This window comes from Rhinoderma darwinii, chromosome 1 (genome assembly GCF_050947455.1).
Source record: "Rhinoderma darwinii isolate aRhiDar2 chromosome 1, aRhiDar2.hap1, whole genome shotgun sequence".
Taxonomy (NCBI): Eukaryota; Metazoa; Chordata; class Amphibia; order Anura; family Rhinodermatidae; genus Rhinoderma; species Rhinoderma darwinii.
This window is the reverse complement of record NC_134687.1, coordinates 40,659,681-40,677,928: the sequence shown is the minus strand read 5'-3', so window position 1 is coordinate 40,677,928 and position 18,248 is coordinate 40,659,681. Positions and strand designations below refer to the sequence as shown.

At 43.6% G+C, this 18,248-nt stretch overlaps 1 protein-coding gene across 1 annotated transcript in view; it reads right to left on the bottom strand.

Moving 5' to 3' along the window:
• The window catches only part of EVC2 (EvC ciliary complex subunit 2), a 156,944-nt gene that overhangs the window by 63,145 nt on the left and 75,551 nt on the right, over window positions 1-18,248 (bottom strand). The window contains exons 11-13 of the mRNA XM_075849035.1: window positions 17,685-17,915; window positions 15,376-15,551; window positions 481-640 (exon numbers count right to left, since the gene is read on the bottom strand). Of these exons, the coding sequence (XP_075705150.1) occupies window positions 481-640; window positions 15,376-15,551; window positions 17,685-17,915 (567 nt within the window). The remainder of the gene's footprint in view (window positions 1-480; window positions 641-15,375; window positions 15,552-17,684; window positions 17,916-18,248) is intronic.

The following is an 18,248-nucleotide window of genomic DNA, read 5'->3' as shown; positions in this document are numbered from 1 at the left end:
TTGCTGGAGATGGATCGTTGATCCTGGGATTTATTTTGATGGCCGTATCTCCAAGAGATTAAGGTTTTTGTCTTTCTTTAGGTCAACATAGCAGGAGAATAGGCTGAACTAGATGGACTTTTTCAACCTTACAAACTATGTTACATTAGATACTGTAGCTGACGGCGGAGAACCCATTTGGCTAGCAACTATTACCTCACTATTAACAGAGGGATAAATTCTTTATTTTCATTTTAAAACATATTGTGAGAAAGTTCCAGACACAACAAATATTTGACATGTTGAAATCCTACATGCAAAATACTCTTTTTGACCTACATCTGATGTGGGGGACTGTCGGGATGCCTTCATAAACATCAAATTATTGTCAGGATCCACTGACAGTTTAACTATTGAAGTTAGAAATCACAAGCTATCAATGTAGTGAACACTAGAACATGTACCGGACATGAACGTTCACTATAAGCCTTCGGTAATTACCTTCTGTGCAATGTGGCGATTCCGCTTGTTGCTCGATTTCTGGTACATTTTCCGTGTTTCTTGTTTCAAAGAGTTTTCCAAATTCTGCTTCACTTTAAGAACTTCTGTCTGGGCTTTCTCCAATAACTTCTGTACCTGCGAGTCACTTATGTGCCCGGCCCTAAAAAACAGGTCGGGTACATTCATTAACATAAACCGAGACTGTTACAATAGTGGAAACAAGTAAAGCAAAGTCTTTGCAGTTTGGAGTAGTTTTATAGATGTTCTCCAGTCAGACATTGGGAATAAAAACCTGCTTCCATGTGGTAGAACAGTGGTTGGCAACCTGTGGCACAACTACAACTCCCAGCATGCCCTGACAGCTACAGGTTGGGGACTACTGTGGTAGAACAAAAGGCGGAATTTACATATAATTGTATCCAGCCAGTTGTTTTATGCCCGAACTGGAAAGAACTGATGACAAAGGCCATAGCCGGACAAAGAAATGCTGAATGCAATGTTTTTCTGACCGGCTCAGGGAGACGCCCGGCATCACAACTGTTGCCACCAGACACAATGTTGACCCCATTTTGCCATCCGTTTTCATGCTACACTGGAGGGAACCATGATAGGAGGACCGGCTATATGTGAAGTGGGCCTTACAGGACAATTACATACCCATAGGACAACCTACATGGAGGCAACTCAGCCCCTCATTCTACTGTTATAGACACCTCAAAATGGATTATAAATTGTAGTAATACTCTGATTATATGTTAATTTGCCAGAAATTCGATCCAGATATGGAAAATCACGGCAATCACCATGAAGTACTTTGGGCGGTTACAAGTTGCTGCAAACGAAAATTTGGCATTACACTGCAACCATTCATAATAATTACAGTGTAATACCATGTAAGTCATGGATGCAGCGTGTCCTCTAGGGTGGGAACTGCTTGTCCATCAACTCTTAGCTCTGGCTAATAGAAGAGGGTCCAAAGCAAGGGACCTAACCATATTATAAGGACTGGTGCTGTCCGGATATGAAACTCTTCAAAGGGCCAGTACTCAAAAAAGTGGAAATCACCCATGGCTGCCAAAGGGTTGAAAAGTAGAGATCCTCATCAGACAGAAGACTTGTCCAAGCTAGGACCAGTTAAAAACATTTTTTTACCATCACTATTTTAGTAAATCTCTACATAAATACAGTTATATTTCCTAAATAGCGAATCTGATAATCCAGGAATTTCAGCTCTTGTTTTGAGCTGCAAAGTAATCTGGAATCTCAAGACCTGAAGCAGAAGACTGCCGATAGATAGATTAGATAGATGATAGATAGATAGATAGATAGATAGATAGATAGATAGATAGATAGATAGATAGATAGATAGATAGATAGATAGATAGATAGATAGATAGATAGATAGATAGATTATGAGATAGATAGATAGATAGATAGATAGATAGATAGATAGATAGATAGATAGATAGATAGATAGATAGATAGATAGATAGATAGATAGATAGATTATGAGATAGATAGATAGATAGATAGATAGATAGATAGATAGATAGATAGATAGATAGATAGATAGATAGATAGATAGATAGATAGATAGATAGATAGATAGATAGATAGATTATGAGATAGATAGATAGATAGATAGATAGATAGATAGATAGATAGATAGATAGATAGATAGATAGATAGATAGATAGATAGATAGATAGATAGATAGATACTTTATTTATCCCCAAAGGGAAATTGGTTTACAGTTGTAACTCCCATTTACTGTACATATTATACAAAAACAATACAACACACATCGACAACATATAATAAAATATGTATTAAAAATTATACTCAAATATAAAACTCCTCTAACCGCAAGGCAGCAATAGCGACATATTTCATTTTTGCATTTTAGTTTGGGCTTTCTTCCTGGATGCTCTATATAATTTATGCACAGTTTTCTACGACTGTCCAATAATCCAGAATATTTGATCATCTGGAGTGTATCATGCCCTGTTGAGTTTGTTCAGGATTAGAAAAACATGCACCACACCTGTCCTTGGGTTGTGTTTGGTATTGCAGCTCAGCTCCATTTAAGTAAATGAGTATGAGCTGCAATACCACACACAGCCTGTGAACAGATGCAGCGCTGTTTCTCGAACAAAACCAACATGTTTTATAATCCTGTACAACCCCTTTAATGTCAGATAAAATACATTACACTGGTTATTTTAAATTGCACTTTATGCAAACCATGGCCAAAAAGTTAATAAATTCTCAATCCGGGAGGGCTTGACTACCAAACCATGACTCCATATTACATACAGTATACATATTTTAAATTGATAAAAATGAATAAATCAGGAAACCCTGAGACTGTAACGCAAATACAGCAGAAAAGATTTACTCAACCTTCTATAGATGATTCTTAATTTAAACTGTTTTGTTGGATTAGTTTTGTATTCCGCAGACACAGATTACATTGTTTATTTCCAGTTTGAGGACAAGTTAATTCCCACAGCTGTCCTTTTTGTGACAGAATGAATATAAAGCGTCACCCGGTTCAGTTATCGCTAAGACACGTGACCTAAAGAATTCTGTGAGGTGGGTACAAGAAAGACAGATACTGTATTTTCTGCAGACTGCCAGCTCGAAAGATTAATGTCACCTTGCATCAAGTGAAACGAAGAAACGAAGGAGAAATCAATGTATTAATCGGAGTTGAAACTATGTGTGTAAACAGGACACCACTTTGAAGATAGCAAAAGGTCAGAAAGGATACAATCAGTGGCGAAGCTATAGGGGGCCCTAGGGCCTGCCAGCACCACATCTGTAAAACAATGACAATGAGGCTGCTGCACAAGCAGCATGAAGACCGGAGGCCGCGGAACAAGAAAGAAAGAAGCTGCTTCCACCCAGCAGAAATCAAGGTCCGCGATTACAGGTATGACTGGCCGCTGGTGAGCACACACAGCCACTCACATTTTCGGCGCGTGCTCCCATACAAAGTATGAGAGCACGGTCCGTAAAAGGCAAAAGATAGGACATGTCCTATGTTTTGCCGAGGCTTTCTACGGCCCGGACCTACCCGCAAATATACGGGAAGGGGACCGTGGTCAATAGAAGTGAATGGGTCCGTAATTGCGGACCGTAATTACAGTCCGCAATTACGGACAAGTTCTACGGTCGTGTGCATGGGGCCTTACTGGGTACCTGCAGGTTACAGTAGGATCATCAGCGATTCCCCCATTCCATAGGGACTGCAGAGGGCTATGGCCAACGCTACAGTGCCCCTACAGTAAGTGCTTCCCCACTCACTCATGTTTACACAAATTAAAAATTTTCTCCCGATTTTGTTGTGCTTTGTGCCGCAATTTTCGCAATCACGCGCCATTTTTTCAGTGATTTTTGTAATCGCGACAAAAATGGGGCAGTTGTACTGTGCATGCGCCGATTATGACGCATGCGCAGGACAACCTTTACGGTCACTGTTCTGATCGGCACTACCGCGCATGCGCTGATTCTGAAGCAGGTGCGTTCAGGACACTAAGGGGCCATGTATGAACTCGCCTATTACACTGCCTGGCCTCTTCGTCAATAAAGTAAGAAGGGAGGGAGGGGGCTTGAACTGGGGAGCGACGTAAGAGCATTTTGGAGCAACGATGACGCCCTCGTTGCTCCAAAATGCTAATTTGCATAAACTGAATAAAACTATTTTCTCTGCAATCGAGGTACTCTTGACAAAAAGGTAATATACGTTAGCATCAGGTGAGCCTACTCTATAATAGCCTGTTGCTAGTTTGATACGGACATCTGATGACAACCCCCTTTAAGAAGCGGATTTCTGCGACAGCTTTTCTAAAAAAAATCCAAGACTTATTTTGCAGAGATGTAGCTTAAGGCTGGGTTCACACGACCTATTTTCAGACGTATACGAGGCGTTTTTTGCCTCGTTTTACATCTGAAAATACGTCTCAAATACGTTGTCAAACATCTGCCCATTACTTTCTATGGGTATAACGCTGTATTGCTCCCACGACGCGTAATTTTACGCGTCGTACGGCAATTACTACGCATAAAATTACGCCTCGTAAAAAGAAGTGCAGGACACTTCTTTGGACTTTTTTGGAGCTGTTTTCTCATAGACTCCAATGAAAACAGCTCCAAAAACGGACGTAAAAAACGCTGCGAAAACGGCGCGAAAAACGCAGTGAAAAATGCGAGTTGCTCAAAAAACGTCTGAAAATCAGGGGCTGTTTTCCCTTGAAAACAGCTCTGTATTTTCAGACGTTTTTGGTCACTACGTGTGCACATACCCTAAGATAACGTGCAGGCTTCTGTCATCGGCCATGAAAAGAAGTTGTGCGGGGCAGGAGAGGGCCAAGCTGAAATTTTTCACCAGGGCCAATGAGCCTTAAAGAGGCTCTGTCACCAGATTTTGCAACCCCTATCTGCTATTGCATGTGATCGGCGCTGCAATGTAGATTACAGTAACGTTTTTATTTTTAAAAAACGAGCATTTTTGGCCAAGTTATGACCATTTTTGTATTTATGCAAATGAGGCTCGCAAAAGTCCAAGTGGGTGTGTTTAAAAGTAAAAGTCCAACTGGGCGTGTATTATGTGCGTACATCGGGGCGTGTTTACTACTTTTACTAGCTGGGCTTTCTGATGAGAAGTATCATCCACTTCTCTTCAGAACGCCCAGCTTCTGGCAGTGCAGACACAGCGTGTTCTCGAGAGATCACGCTGTGTCGTCACTCACAGGTGCTGCATCGTGTCGGACACATCGGCACCAGAGGCTACAGTTGATTCTGCAGCAGCATCAGCGTTTGCAGGTAAGCCGTTAATAAGCAAATACCTGAAGAGGCTCAGGTCGTCCTGCTAAAAACATGTTACACAAGTCAGCTGGAGGATTATAAAAAATGTGCGATACCGGAGATCCCTAATATTTTATAGAAAATGACTTGTAACACTGGAGATGTACATGAAAAAGGTGAATATTAAAATTAGATCTTAGTCAATTGGAAATGATTCATAACATAACCATATTCTTCTTCTCAATACATTTTAAGTTTAACAACAATTACGGGCATAGTCATCTTTATCTGGACTCTGATATTACGCTGCAGCAAGATATCACACAACAAACGCCATGAAATAGTCAAGTTAAAGTTGCGTTAAAAGTCAAGATAAAGATGTCTACATCTGTAAATACATTTAGTGAAGAATGTAAACAGGTAATTATATATACTCAGGGGCGTAACTAGGAAAGACTGGGCCCCATAGAAAACTTTTGACTGGGGCCCCCCCTCCCCCGGGTGTCACACAACCCCCCCTTGTAGATAGTGCCTTTTTTACAAACCCCCCCTTTTGATAACGCCATACAGCCCCCCTGTAGATAACGCCATACGGCCCCCTTTGTAGATATCTACAGAGGGGGCTGTATGGCGCTATCTACAGAGGGGGCTGTATGGCGTTCCCTACAGGGGGGACTGTATGGCGTTCCCTAAAGGGGGGGCTGTATGGCGTTCCCTACAGACCCCCCTGTAGGGAACGCAATACAGACTCCCTGTAGGTAACGCCATACAGCGTCCCCCCTGTAGGGAACGCCATACAGTCCCCCCTGTAGGGAACACCATACAGTCCCCCCTGTAGGGAACACCATACAGTCCCCCCTGTAGGGAACACCATACAGTCCCCCCTGTAGGGAACGCCATACAGCGTCCCCCCCTGTAGGTAACGCCATACAGCGTCCCCCCTGTAGGGAACGCCATACAGTCCCCCCTGTAGGGAACACCATACAGTCCCCCCTGTAGGGAACACCATACAGTCCCCCCTGTAGGGAACGCCATACAGCGTCCCCACCTGTAGGGAACGCCATACAGCCCCCCCCCCTGTAGGGAACGCCATACAGCGTCCCCCCTCCCAAAAAAATGCGACCTACAGTGTGTCCTAATAAAAGACATGTATCCCCTATCCACAGGATAGGGGAGACATATGTGATCGCTGGCAGCGATAGGGAGAACGGGGGACTGAAAGTCCCCCTGAAGTTCTCCATGACTCACCTCCGACTTCTGGAGTCTGCGCAGCTCACTAAAAATGAAAGGAGCGCTTGTTACGCATGCGCACAAGCGGGACCAGCGCTCCATTCATTTCTCCGGAGCTGCCGACACAGACCCCGGAAGTCCGAGGTTTGTGATGGAGAATTTAAGGGGACTTTCAGTCCCCCGTTCTCCCTATCGCTGCCAGCGATCACACATGTATCCCCTATCCTGTGGATAGGGGATACATGTCTTTTGTTTAATGGCAGAGCGGGGAGATACCTCCCTGCTCTGCCGTACTGTTCAGTGGCGTCGCGCTGTAGCAGCCATAGCGGCTGCTAGCGGAGCCTCCGGCCATGGTGGGGGCCCGTGCCGGCGGGCGACACGGGCCCCCTCATACCGCGGGCCCCGTAGCAGCCGCTACTGCTGCTACGGTGGTAGTTACGCCACTGTATATACTCATACCCCTTGAGGAAGCACACCGCGAAACGCGCGTTGGGGTTCTGTGCATGGCTGTCAGACTTTCCTACCAACTACAAATGGGTAAGACTCTCCGTAAATAGAGGGGAAGGGTGGATTTATCAGTCCTTTGACTGATCGCTACTTTTTTACCTAGTACTCGAATCTATCTCTGTACACCCTTATGCACTATTTGCACGATGTCAGGGTATAGTAACTAGCTTTCATTATAATGCTTACCACCCACACCTCATAATCATATCTTGGATTGTTTAATACTCTCCCCATATGTTATAGGTAGTCTGCCATATCGTGTTCACACTGGAACTGTATTGAGTCCTCCTGTCCTTTTTGTACCTTTTAAACATTTTGTATGTATGTCAATATGTGTTAATAAAGCTGTTTATTTTTACTAAATGGCTTCCATGCTCCTTTTTCCCCCTCATTGTATAAATATATATATGGGAGTTGCCTTTCCTGTTACTTAGGGAGTATGCTTTATTTCAATAGCATCTAGCCCCTTATTTGAATTGCTATAGGAGTTATTTTGTATATATAAGGTAATTATATATGTAGTACATGGGCTATTTTGCTAGTAAACAATATTAAAACATATGCTTCTATTTTGGAGTCAATGGCCCTTTAACCCCTTAGTGACCAGCCCATTTTAGGCCCTAATGACCAAGCTATTTTATTCGTTTTTCTATAGTCGCATTCAAAGAGATATAACTTTTTTATTTTTTCGTCTACATAGCTGTATGAGGACTTGTTTTTTGCGGGATTAGTTGTACTTTTTAATAGCACCATTTTTGGGTACATATAATTTTTTTCGTAACTTTTTTTGGGGGGATTATAAAAAAAACTGAAATTCCGCCATTGTTCTATGCGTTTTTAAATTGACGCCGTTCACTATGCGACGTAAATAACATGTTACCTTTATTCTATGGGTCGGTACGATTACGGCGATACCACATATGTAGAGTTTTTTTTATGTTTTACGACTTTTGCACAATAAAAACTCTTTTGAACTAAAATGATTTGTTTTCGCATCGTCGCTTTCCAAGAGCCGTAACTTTTTTATTTTTCCATCAATGTAGTGATTTTTTTGGCTTGTTTTCTGCGGGATGAGACGTAGTTTTGATTGGTACTGTTTTGGGGTGCATGGGACTTATTTTATTCACTGTGCAATAGTACATATACGTGGTTTTTCCCTTGAGTAATATATGTGTTTCACTGGATGAATACCAATGGGAATTTTTTTGGTTAGAGCCTAACCTTTAAATGTTAGGCTCTAACCAAAAAATTCCCATTGGTATTCATCCAGTGAAATGCATGGGACTTATTGATTCATTTTTATTCTGACTTTTTTGGGGGGCAATGGGAAAAAATTGCAATTTCGCCATTGTTTTTTGCGTTTTTTTTTACGGTGTTCACCTTGCGGTTTAAATTACATATTAACTTTATTAATGGAGTCATTACAGTCGCGGCGATACCATATATTTGTATATTTGTATGTACTTTTATTTTTTTTTACACTTTTACTAAATAAAACCACTTTTTATGGAAAAAAATGGATTTATTTTTTTACTGTAACTTTTATTATTAATCTTTATTTCACATGTATTATTTATTTCACTAGTCCCACTAGGGGACTTTACTGTGCGATCTTCAGATCGCTACTATAATGCTTTGGTATACTTCGTATACCAGAGCATTATTGCCTGTCAGTGTAAATCTGACAGGCAATCTGTTAGGACGTGCCTCTGGCGCGTCCTAACAGGCATATGTCCAGGGCAGACCTGGGGGCTTTTATCAAGCCCCTGGCTGCCATGACACCCCATCGGAGACCCGCGATTGCATTCGCGGGCCACCGATGGGTGACAGAGGGAGCGCATCTCCCTCTGTAAACAAGTTAAATGCCGCGGTCGCTATTGACGGCGGCATTTAACGGGTTAAACGACCACGATCGAAGTAAACTTCGATCGCGGGCATTGGAGCAGGAGCTCAGCTGTCATCAGACAGCAGAGCCCCGGCTCCAGCCTGCACGGGGGACCCATGCAGGACTTAGACTAGGCTCATGTGAAAAGGCGTCAGCCTAACCTAAGGCCCCTTAGTGACCAACGTAAAAAGGCGTATTGGTGGTCACTCAGGGGTTAAGTGAAAAATTCTAGACGTGGAGAAGATGTCATATAAGCCTCATGGCGAAGATATTGTATTAGAATCTCGCTCGCTCAGTGTTCAGTACATTGCTGGAATTTTCTCAGAGAAAGCAGCAGTGATATTGGTGAGCGCATCATGTATATTGGGGAATTTTTGGGAAGATGAGGGAGGCAGACTTATTTGGCTGTAGCTCAGTAACATCCAGTTCAGATTCTGAAACCTCAGACGTATCTTCCATCTGGAATAGCATGAAGAAGAAGTACAACCTAGCTGATAACTTCTATGACTACAGGGACATGGTGGCTAAGAGAGTGCTGGCCAGGCTGAACCGCAAACTTCAATTGAGAAACCCTGAAAAACATCCGACATCTGGTGACTGTGGAAGAAAACTGGGTTGTCACATCCCTAACCACCTAAATGGCCAAAAAAAGTCACAGCAAAAGAGGTCACCAAGAATATTGACCAAATAGATAATTGTGGGTACCTCAAATAATTGTAGGTAAACATTCCATAGTACCCGTGGGAGTCGGACCACTTCTGACCAATCAATTACCATATCAGAAAAGAAAACCGCGAAATGATCAAAATCAGAACATATAAATCAAAATCAGTTCTGCCACTCTAGTAGAACATAGATCGTTGCCACCTGCATGTATAACTTAAACTATGGGAGCTTGCGTCAGTTGACTGACAGCAACGACCTCGGGCAGAACTTTTAACCACCGTAGACCTTTAGTACCTCTCCAGGAAACATCTGCTTGTATCAATACCAAGTTCAATGACTAATTATACTAACGTTGATTGAGAAGGCCTGAAGCCAATTCCCATAGGTTTTAGCTACTTTTGGTTTTTTATCCTCCATCTTTTCGAAACATCTCTCTTTATCGATTGTTAATTGCTCAGGGTAAACCAAGGACCAAATATCCACAAATTAAAATTATATTCATTTTTCTATAACCTCGGGAGCGATATGCGTACCCAAAGGTGCTACACCACAAAAATATGAGTCTCTGAGCAACGTTCTTCGAATTATCAATAACCGGCTCAGGCAGTGGGGATGCCACTCCTGGCGATGGTGTAGTAACCCGTTTCACCTATCTTTGCTAACATGTTTTTTAACATATCAAAAAACTCACTTATGGCATTTTGGTTCCAAGCTTGGATACAAGACAACTCACAAGTTGGCTGAGGCAAAGGCTGTTGACCATCAGAAGCCGGGATGGTAGACTGCGGCGGCAAGCCAGCTGTTGACATCGCAGGAATCCTGGAAGAATCTCGCTGACTCGATACCGGTCTGCTTCTCCGACAAACATCTCGGAATCCCATGCGAATGCCCATCGTGATGGCCATTCGAACCATCCGATGAAGAAGAGGCACAATACACCGACCAGCCCCTATGCGATCCCCAAGAGCGCCTTCTAGTATCTCTACGTCTAGAGCGGTATCTATGTTCTGAACAACAGCACCGAGTACGAGACTGTTTATGAGAACGACAATCTCTAGAACGTTCTCTCAAGGACCTGGCTGACCTGGATTCTGACACAGTATTATTTCTCCCATAATGGGACACGCCTCCACGGGATCTGCTACGTTCCACACTTTGTTGTCTATGTACAGGCACAGAGGGTGCGTTCTGGGGCGTACCAGGGATACACTAAAAAAAATTGTCAGCACTATCTATAGCAGGGGATTTATTTCCTCACTGGTAGATGAAATTTGACTTACTGCTAAATGGTGTATCAGAGTCTTTTGGGGGAGGGGGCATTACCGGACTCACATGCTGCGCAGGCCGCCAGCCTGATTGAGTAGCAGGTAAAGTCATGTGGTCCTCAGGAGCCTGGCGCTGTCCCTGGGGAACGTCGTCTCTGACTTTCCGGGACCCAGTGAAGCCAGCTGGGGGTTGTAAAGGAAGCTGCTGTACACAGCGCTCTGCTGCTCTTACGAGGCAGAGCTCTGGAAGGGCTCAGCCGCGTCAGCGTCCGGCACCGCCATGAAGGCCGCCCACTAGCAGGTATAGGCTCAGAGAGAGAGAGACAGTAACCTGCAGCAACGTACCGCGGGGTAAGCAAGGCGGAGCAGTCTCTTGACAGCTTGTCCCCAAGGAGTAAAGCCTCGTCCGCCATTACATCAAGTGGGAACCAGGGGTCTCAAACTCGGCAGGGTAAGTGGGCCGCATATAGAAAAAATGGGAAGTTGACGGGCTGCATTACTTTCAAATTTGATACAACACAAAATTATTGTTAATAAATTACTTATTTGAACTACTATAACACTATATTACTATAATAATACTACATTACTATAAAATTAATACTACATTACTATAATAATACCGCTAGGTTTAAAATTTGAGATATTTCTCCACGTGCTTATTTCAACAATCCAGGGCCGCAGTGCCCTCTGTGGATGCTGATGCAGTGCCCTCTGTGGATGCTGACGCAGTGCCCCCTGTGGATGCTGCCGCTGTGCCCTCTGTGGATGCTGCCGCTGTGCCCTCTGTGGATGCTGCCGCTGTGCCCTCTGTGGATGCTGCCGCTGTGCCCTCTGTAGATACTGCCGAGGAGTCTTCTGTAGATGCTGCCACAGAGTCTTCTGTAGATGCTGCCACAGTGCCCTCCGTAGATGCTGCCACAGTGCCCTCCGTAGATGCTGCCACAGTGCCCTCCGCAGATGCTGCCACAGTGCCCTCCGTAGATGCTGCCACAGTGCCATCCGCAGATGCTGCCACAGTGCCCTCCGCAGATGCTGCCACAGTGATGTCAGGGGCTTGCCCAGAGCTGGAGTCCTGGAGCAGAGCCGCTTCTAGCACTCTGCCTGGGATTCCAGCTCTGCTCCTGACATCACTGTCCATATAGCGCTAGTAGGCTCTTCCTGGGACTACAGCTGTGGTCCTGACATCACTGGGACTCCTGCTCTAGGGAATTACACAGAGTCCCGGAGCAGAGCCTGTACTAGCGCTCTGCTCGGGACTCGGCTCTGGGGAAGACCCTGGCACACTGTCCATATATGGACAGCGATGTCAGGGATTTCCACAGAGTCCCGGAGCAGAGCCTGTACTAGCGCTCTGCCCGGGACTCGGCTCTGGGGAAGACCCTGGCACACTGTCCATATATGGACAGCGATGTCAGGGAATTCCACAGAGTCCCGGAGCAGAGCCTGTATTAGCGCTCTGCTCGGGACTCCGCTCTGGGGAAGACCCTGACACACTGTCCATATATGGACAGCGATGTCAGGGAATTCCACAGAGTCCCGGAGCAGAGTCGGTACTAGCACTCTGCACGGGACTCCACTCTGGGGAAGACCCTGACACACTGTCCTTATATGGACAGCGATGTCAGGGAGTTCAACAGAGTCCCGGAGCAGAGCCTGTACTAGCGCTCAGCTCGGGACTCCACTCTGGGGAAGACCCTGATACACTGTCCATATATGGACAGCGATGTCAGGGAATTCCACAGAGTCCCGGAGCAGAGCCTGTACTAGCGCTCTGCTCGGGACTCCGCTCTGGGGAAGACCCTGACACACTGTCCATATATGGACAGTGATGTCAGGGAATTCCACAGAGTCCCGGAGCAGAGCCGATACTAGCGCTCTGCACGGGACTCCGGCTCTGGGAAAGCCCCAGACATAGCTGTTCATATGTGGACAGCGATGTCAGGGAATTCCAGAGTCTAGCGGCTCTGTGTCCCGCGGGACGCGTGCTTGAGACCCCTGGTATAGAGGATACTCTTCCAGTAGCTGAGTAGCGGGAAATCGGATAAGGAGGGGGAGAGCGCTTGGTTTTATTAGTACCATCCCCTCATGTGTTTCTCACCAGCCAATTATCTTGTGCCACCTCAGAGTGTTAACTCATGGGTAATCCCTTAAGGGGACATAGCCCTACAGTCAGTGACACCCAGGCTCATTTAGCCTGGGTGCCATAAGTATTACCACCTATAGGACCATCATTGAGTCGTCTTGAAATAAAAAAATAAAAAAGGCAACCTACAATAAAACAACTGAAGGAACTGTCCCAGCCCAAGATGACAGTTGCTGAGGCCCTGAACCTACTTGAAGACGCAGACACAGAAAAAAAAAAAAGATCTTAGGGATTGACACCATATTGTCTCCGGGTGTTGTTACACAAGGCGGGGGAGTCCAACACCTTTATCTGAGAAGCAGTGGACAGCGCTCTGTCATCCATGGTGGATAATGTCAGCCCAGGTCGTTCTCTGACAGCCTTAGTAGAGGGAGGACTCTGCCATAAGAACAGCACAGTGAGATCCACCACAGTCAAACATCTTGCTGGTTTGGTGGACAGAATGGGCGCAGAGTTTTTTCTGTCTGGAAGAAAAGGCATCACAGACAAGGCAATTACCCAAATATCTGTATAAAGCTCCGTCCATTATGGATCTTACACTGGACACTGATGATGGAGAGCACAGGAGCGCAATGTACAGCAGGACAATGAGGACATGGCCACTAATAATATTACATAACAGTCACACAACATCTTCTATATTGTGGATCTTCACCAAGAATAAAATATTCACTGAACAATTGTTATTGTCCGGACCCTTCCCGCCTACAGTCTCCTCTTCTGAGAATCTCCGCAGTTAAAGGTTATAAATGCTAACCCAGATAACTGTATAGAAGGCAGAGCATAGTATGGGATCTCTAAAATACAGCCCCCACTGAGCTCTGTCTGGAGTGATTCTTTAGAAAATATTCACATTGTGCAGTAGTGATACAGAGGGACACATTAATGATTCTCAATATTATTGTTGTAGAAAAAAATATCATCCCTATCAGAAGAACATATACTAGTCCATCTCAATGAATTCATATATCATCAAAAAGTTAATTTCTTCAGTAAATTCAATTCAAAAAGTGAAACTCATATTCTATAGATTCATTATACACAGAGTGATCTATTTCCAGCATTTTTTTTTTTCTTTTAATGATTATGGCTAACAGTTAATGAAAACCCAAAATTTAATGTCTCAGAAAATTTGAATATTGTATAAGCCCAATTTGTTGGCCTACTGAAAAGTATGTACAGTATATGCACTCAACACTTGGTCGGGGCTCCTTTTGCATGAATTGCTGCATCAATACGGCATGGCATGGAGGCGATTAGCCTGTGGCACTGCTGAGGTGTTATCAATGCGACGTGGCATGGAGGCGATGAGCCTGTGGCACTGCTGAGGTGTTATCAATGCGACGTGGCATGGAGGCGATCAGCCTGTGTCACTGCTGAGGTGTTATCAATGCGACGTGGCATGGAGGCGATCAGCCTGTGGCACTGCTGAGGTGTTATGGAAGCCCAGGTTGCTTTGATAGTGGCCTTCAGCTCGTCTGAATTGTTTGTCTGGTGTTTGACATCTTCCTCTTGACAATACCCGGTAGATTCTCTATGGGGTTTAGGTCAGGCGAGTTTGCTGGCCAACCAAGCACAGTGATACTGTGGTTATTACACCAGATATTGGTACTTTTGGCAGTGTGGGCAGGTGCCAAGTCCTGCTGGAAAATGAAATCAGCATCTCCAGAAAGCTTGTCAGCAGAGGGAAGCATGAAGTGCTCGAAAATGTCCTGCTGGACGGCTGCGCTGACTCTGGACTTGATATAACACAATGGACCAACACTGTTGCTCAGTGGTCCAAAGACCTGTACATACTTTTCAGTAGGCCAACAAATTGGGCTTATGTAAATAAATTAACTTTTTGATGATATTCGAATTCATTGAGAAGGACTAGTGTGTGTGTGTGTGTGTGTGTATGTGTGTGTGTGTGGGGGGGTGTGGGTGTGTGTGTGTGTGTGTGTGTGTGTGTGTGTGGATAGATAGATAGATAGATAGATAGATAGATAGATAGATAGATAGATAGATAGATAGATAGATAGATAGATAGATAGATAGATAGATAGATAGATAGATAGATAGATTCCAGCAGCACAGGCTTAGCCTTAGGGAACTGACCACTGTCCCTCTAGACAAAAAGCAGTAAATAAGCAGCACTCACAAAGGCTTATAGTGAAAAAAGAGGGTGCTTTATTGACCCCAAAAGAGCGACGTTTCGGCACACACAACCTGAGCCTTTCTCAAGTGTGTGGGTGTTTGTCACAGAGTGTATAGGTTTACAAAATCCTGTGTACCCCCTTTACAATACTAAGAATGTACTGAACTCCTGCATATCCCCCCTCCTCTAGTAGTAGAGATTTATGCTTTCATTTATCCCTCCCGATATGGCAGAAAACTGTAATCTTTACCTTTCAGTCCTGTTAATAAGGTTTGCAATTTGTGTAGCCGCAGAATTCAATAGACAGCGAGAGCGGCTGTCACCTATCTGGAGGGTGAATAACAAGTTCTTTCGTAGAGCAAGTCTTTTGTTCATGTGATATTTTTTGGTAGCATGTAAGAAATCTAGAAGATCTTCTGACTCTTCCTAAAGACACCAGAAAAAAAGAAAAACAGACCTTCAAACACTGCTGTCTATAATGATAAATTCCAGTTTCTGGAGGACAAACATCCTATTCCATCTATTCAAGTTCAATATATGAAAGTGTTAACCCAAAAATACAGAGTTAAAACCACTGACCTAGGTGGCCAGTTCATAGTCATGGGTAAGAGCGGGAACATATCCATAAAGGGGTGCAAAATGTGCAGATGCACCTGGGCCCTTAGCTTTATCACTGCAATTATTACTCCTGTGCTTTGTCATCATTGCATTCAATTATACATGTACAGTGACATCAATGTGTTCATTACGTCTCTACAGTAATGTCATTGTGTGTTATGATGCAGAGTTTATTATCCATGTGACAGCACTGTGCTTCTTAGCCATTACAGGTGACATCCTTATGTTTATCATCCCTGTTCTGTGACATCACAAGTGCATTATTCCCATACTGTGGCATCATTGTGTCTAATAACCCTTTCCTAGGACTTCACAATGTTTATTATTAAAGAAGACCTCCAGTAGAAACAACTTTCCATGTCTGCATCCCCCACCTGACTATATACCACACTCTTCACTATTGTTTATGTATACTGTACTTTACTTTTTGAACTGCTGCCTTGTCTGTGCTTTAAAAAAGCCTCCATCTTGGTTCTTAGATTTCCCCAGCTTTCTCTTCCTCTCTGCTTTGCTATCAAGCCTATAATGCTTCAGCACAGCATCAGATGACCAGCTAAAGACCATATCATTTCTGCATACTGTGATTATCATTCTCTCTAAATTCTCCTAAGTACGCTGAGAAACCATAAGTTTTCAGACAGGGAGGCTGCACTATATTCTTTTACATTATACCTGTGTGACAGCAACCGAAGCATCAGTGGTGGCTGATGATAGACGTTTCTGTCCACCCCTGTGCAAAACTAGTGTGGTACAGGAACTGCTGAAGCCTGTGATGGGTAACACATAGATGTCCATAGAATCAAGTAGAGAAAGTAGTCACCGAAACGGATTCACACTGCTGCTAAGCAACCATCCCAGTCTGATATATAGCGATAAATAACAGGTGAGAGACTGACACGTGGAATACCATAATGGAGCACATGGGAAAGTTTAGTTTTGCCAGAGTGTCCCTTTAATTATGTACTGGGACATTACTGTGTTTGTTATTCCTGTTTTGTGACATCATATTCTGCATTAACTCTGAATTGTTATCACCCATGGCATGTTCTGTGACATCACAATCTTTATTATCCCATTCCAGAGATTTTACTCTTTATAAACTCTGTACTGTGACATCACTGTGTTTATTAACTCTGTACTAAAAGTACACCTCGTTCATTATCCCTCATTGTATTATTCTTATGCTGGGACATCACTGTATTATCCCTGTGCTGTGACATCACTGTACTATGACCTCACTGAGTTTATTATCCCCGTAGTGTGAATTCACAGTTTGTATTATACCTGACACTAAGAATTATTCTACTGCATTGTCGCACATTTTGGAATTTGGAGGGTTGTAAGCTCCAGACGATTTTCCACATACTGGTATGAAGAGCAATAAAACATCAAAGGGCAGGGGAATAACTCTTCCAAAAACTGAATTCTGGGCGGAGTTATTTTTAAAAGGGTTATAAATTGCCAATATTTGTGCATATAAATAAATGCTGGCCCCCTCCAAGGTTCTCGATATCAGAGCTTAACTCAAATTTAGTCAGATGTTCAACCTTAAAGCAGGAAAGACCCATAAGTGCCCAGACTTTAGCTCAAGCCATTTGATCAGAGCCCGAATTTTCATTGGGCACAGGAATCTCATGCCTATGGTCGCACCTATAAAAAAAAGACACCTGCTAATGAAGGTCAGGGGTAGTCCATATTTCATGCAGTGGGAGTTGATGAAGTAGTCTCCATTCAATACTTATATACATGGCATGTAGCTCTATGTTGGAAGCTCTAGTACTGTATTCGACCATCTGTGGTAAAAGTTGGGATATGCATAGAGTGCCGGTCCTGTTACATTTACAATCTTACTGATACTGCATGGAGTATTATAGCTCGTGAACACATGACTTAAAAGTAATAGTTACAATTTACCAGAATTAAAAGTAATAGTCATTTTACCTGAATTTTTAAATAGTGTTCGATCAGAGTTCTCTGCATTTCAGGTTTAGTTGTCACTAAACTTGATACTTGGTCAAAGAACATCTTATGGAGTTCAGATCTGTGAGTGATATTTAGCTGTCTGTAGGCCTTTGCAAACTCCTCTTCTTGTCTATATAAAAGCATCCTCTTCATTTCAGTTTTCTCGAGGCCATGGAGCTTGTCAAGAAGTGATCTGTATTCAACGATAGACTGCGATAGAACAGACATATGAGACAAGGTCTTCCACATACATTATGAAACCCACTTAGTTACACATCCGACAATAATTTAATTCAACCTTAACTAGAGTTGATGAAAACTTCTGCTCATAAGTGGGTCTCACCAACCACAGGGCCCCAAAGCAGCTGTCATGGCTGCTACTGTGATAGTATATAGTGTATATATAGAACTGTCAACACTGTACGGGTTCCCCTGTAACCCTTACCTTTTGTCATGCATATATATGGTTATATAATATTTGTAAAGATCAAATGGCAAAGGAAGACCTAGTTTTAAGAGGTCTATTGTCTTTCTGAAAAAACT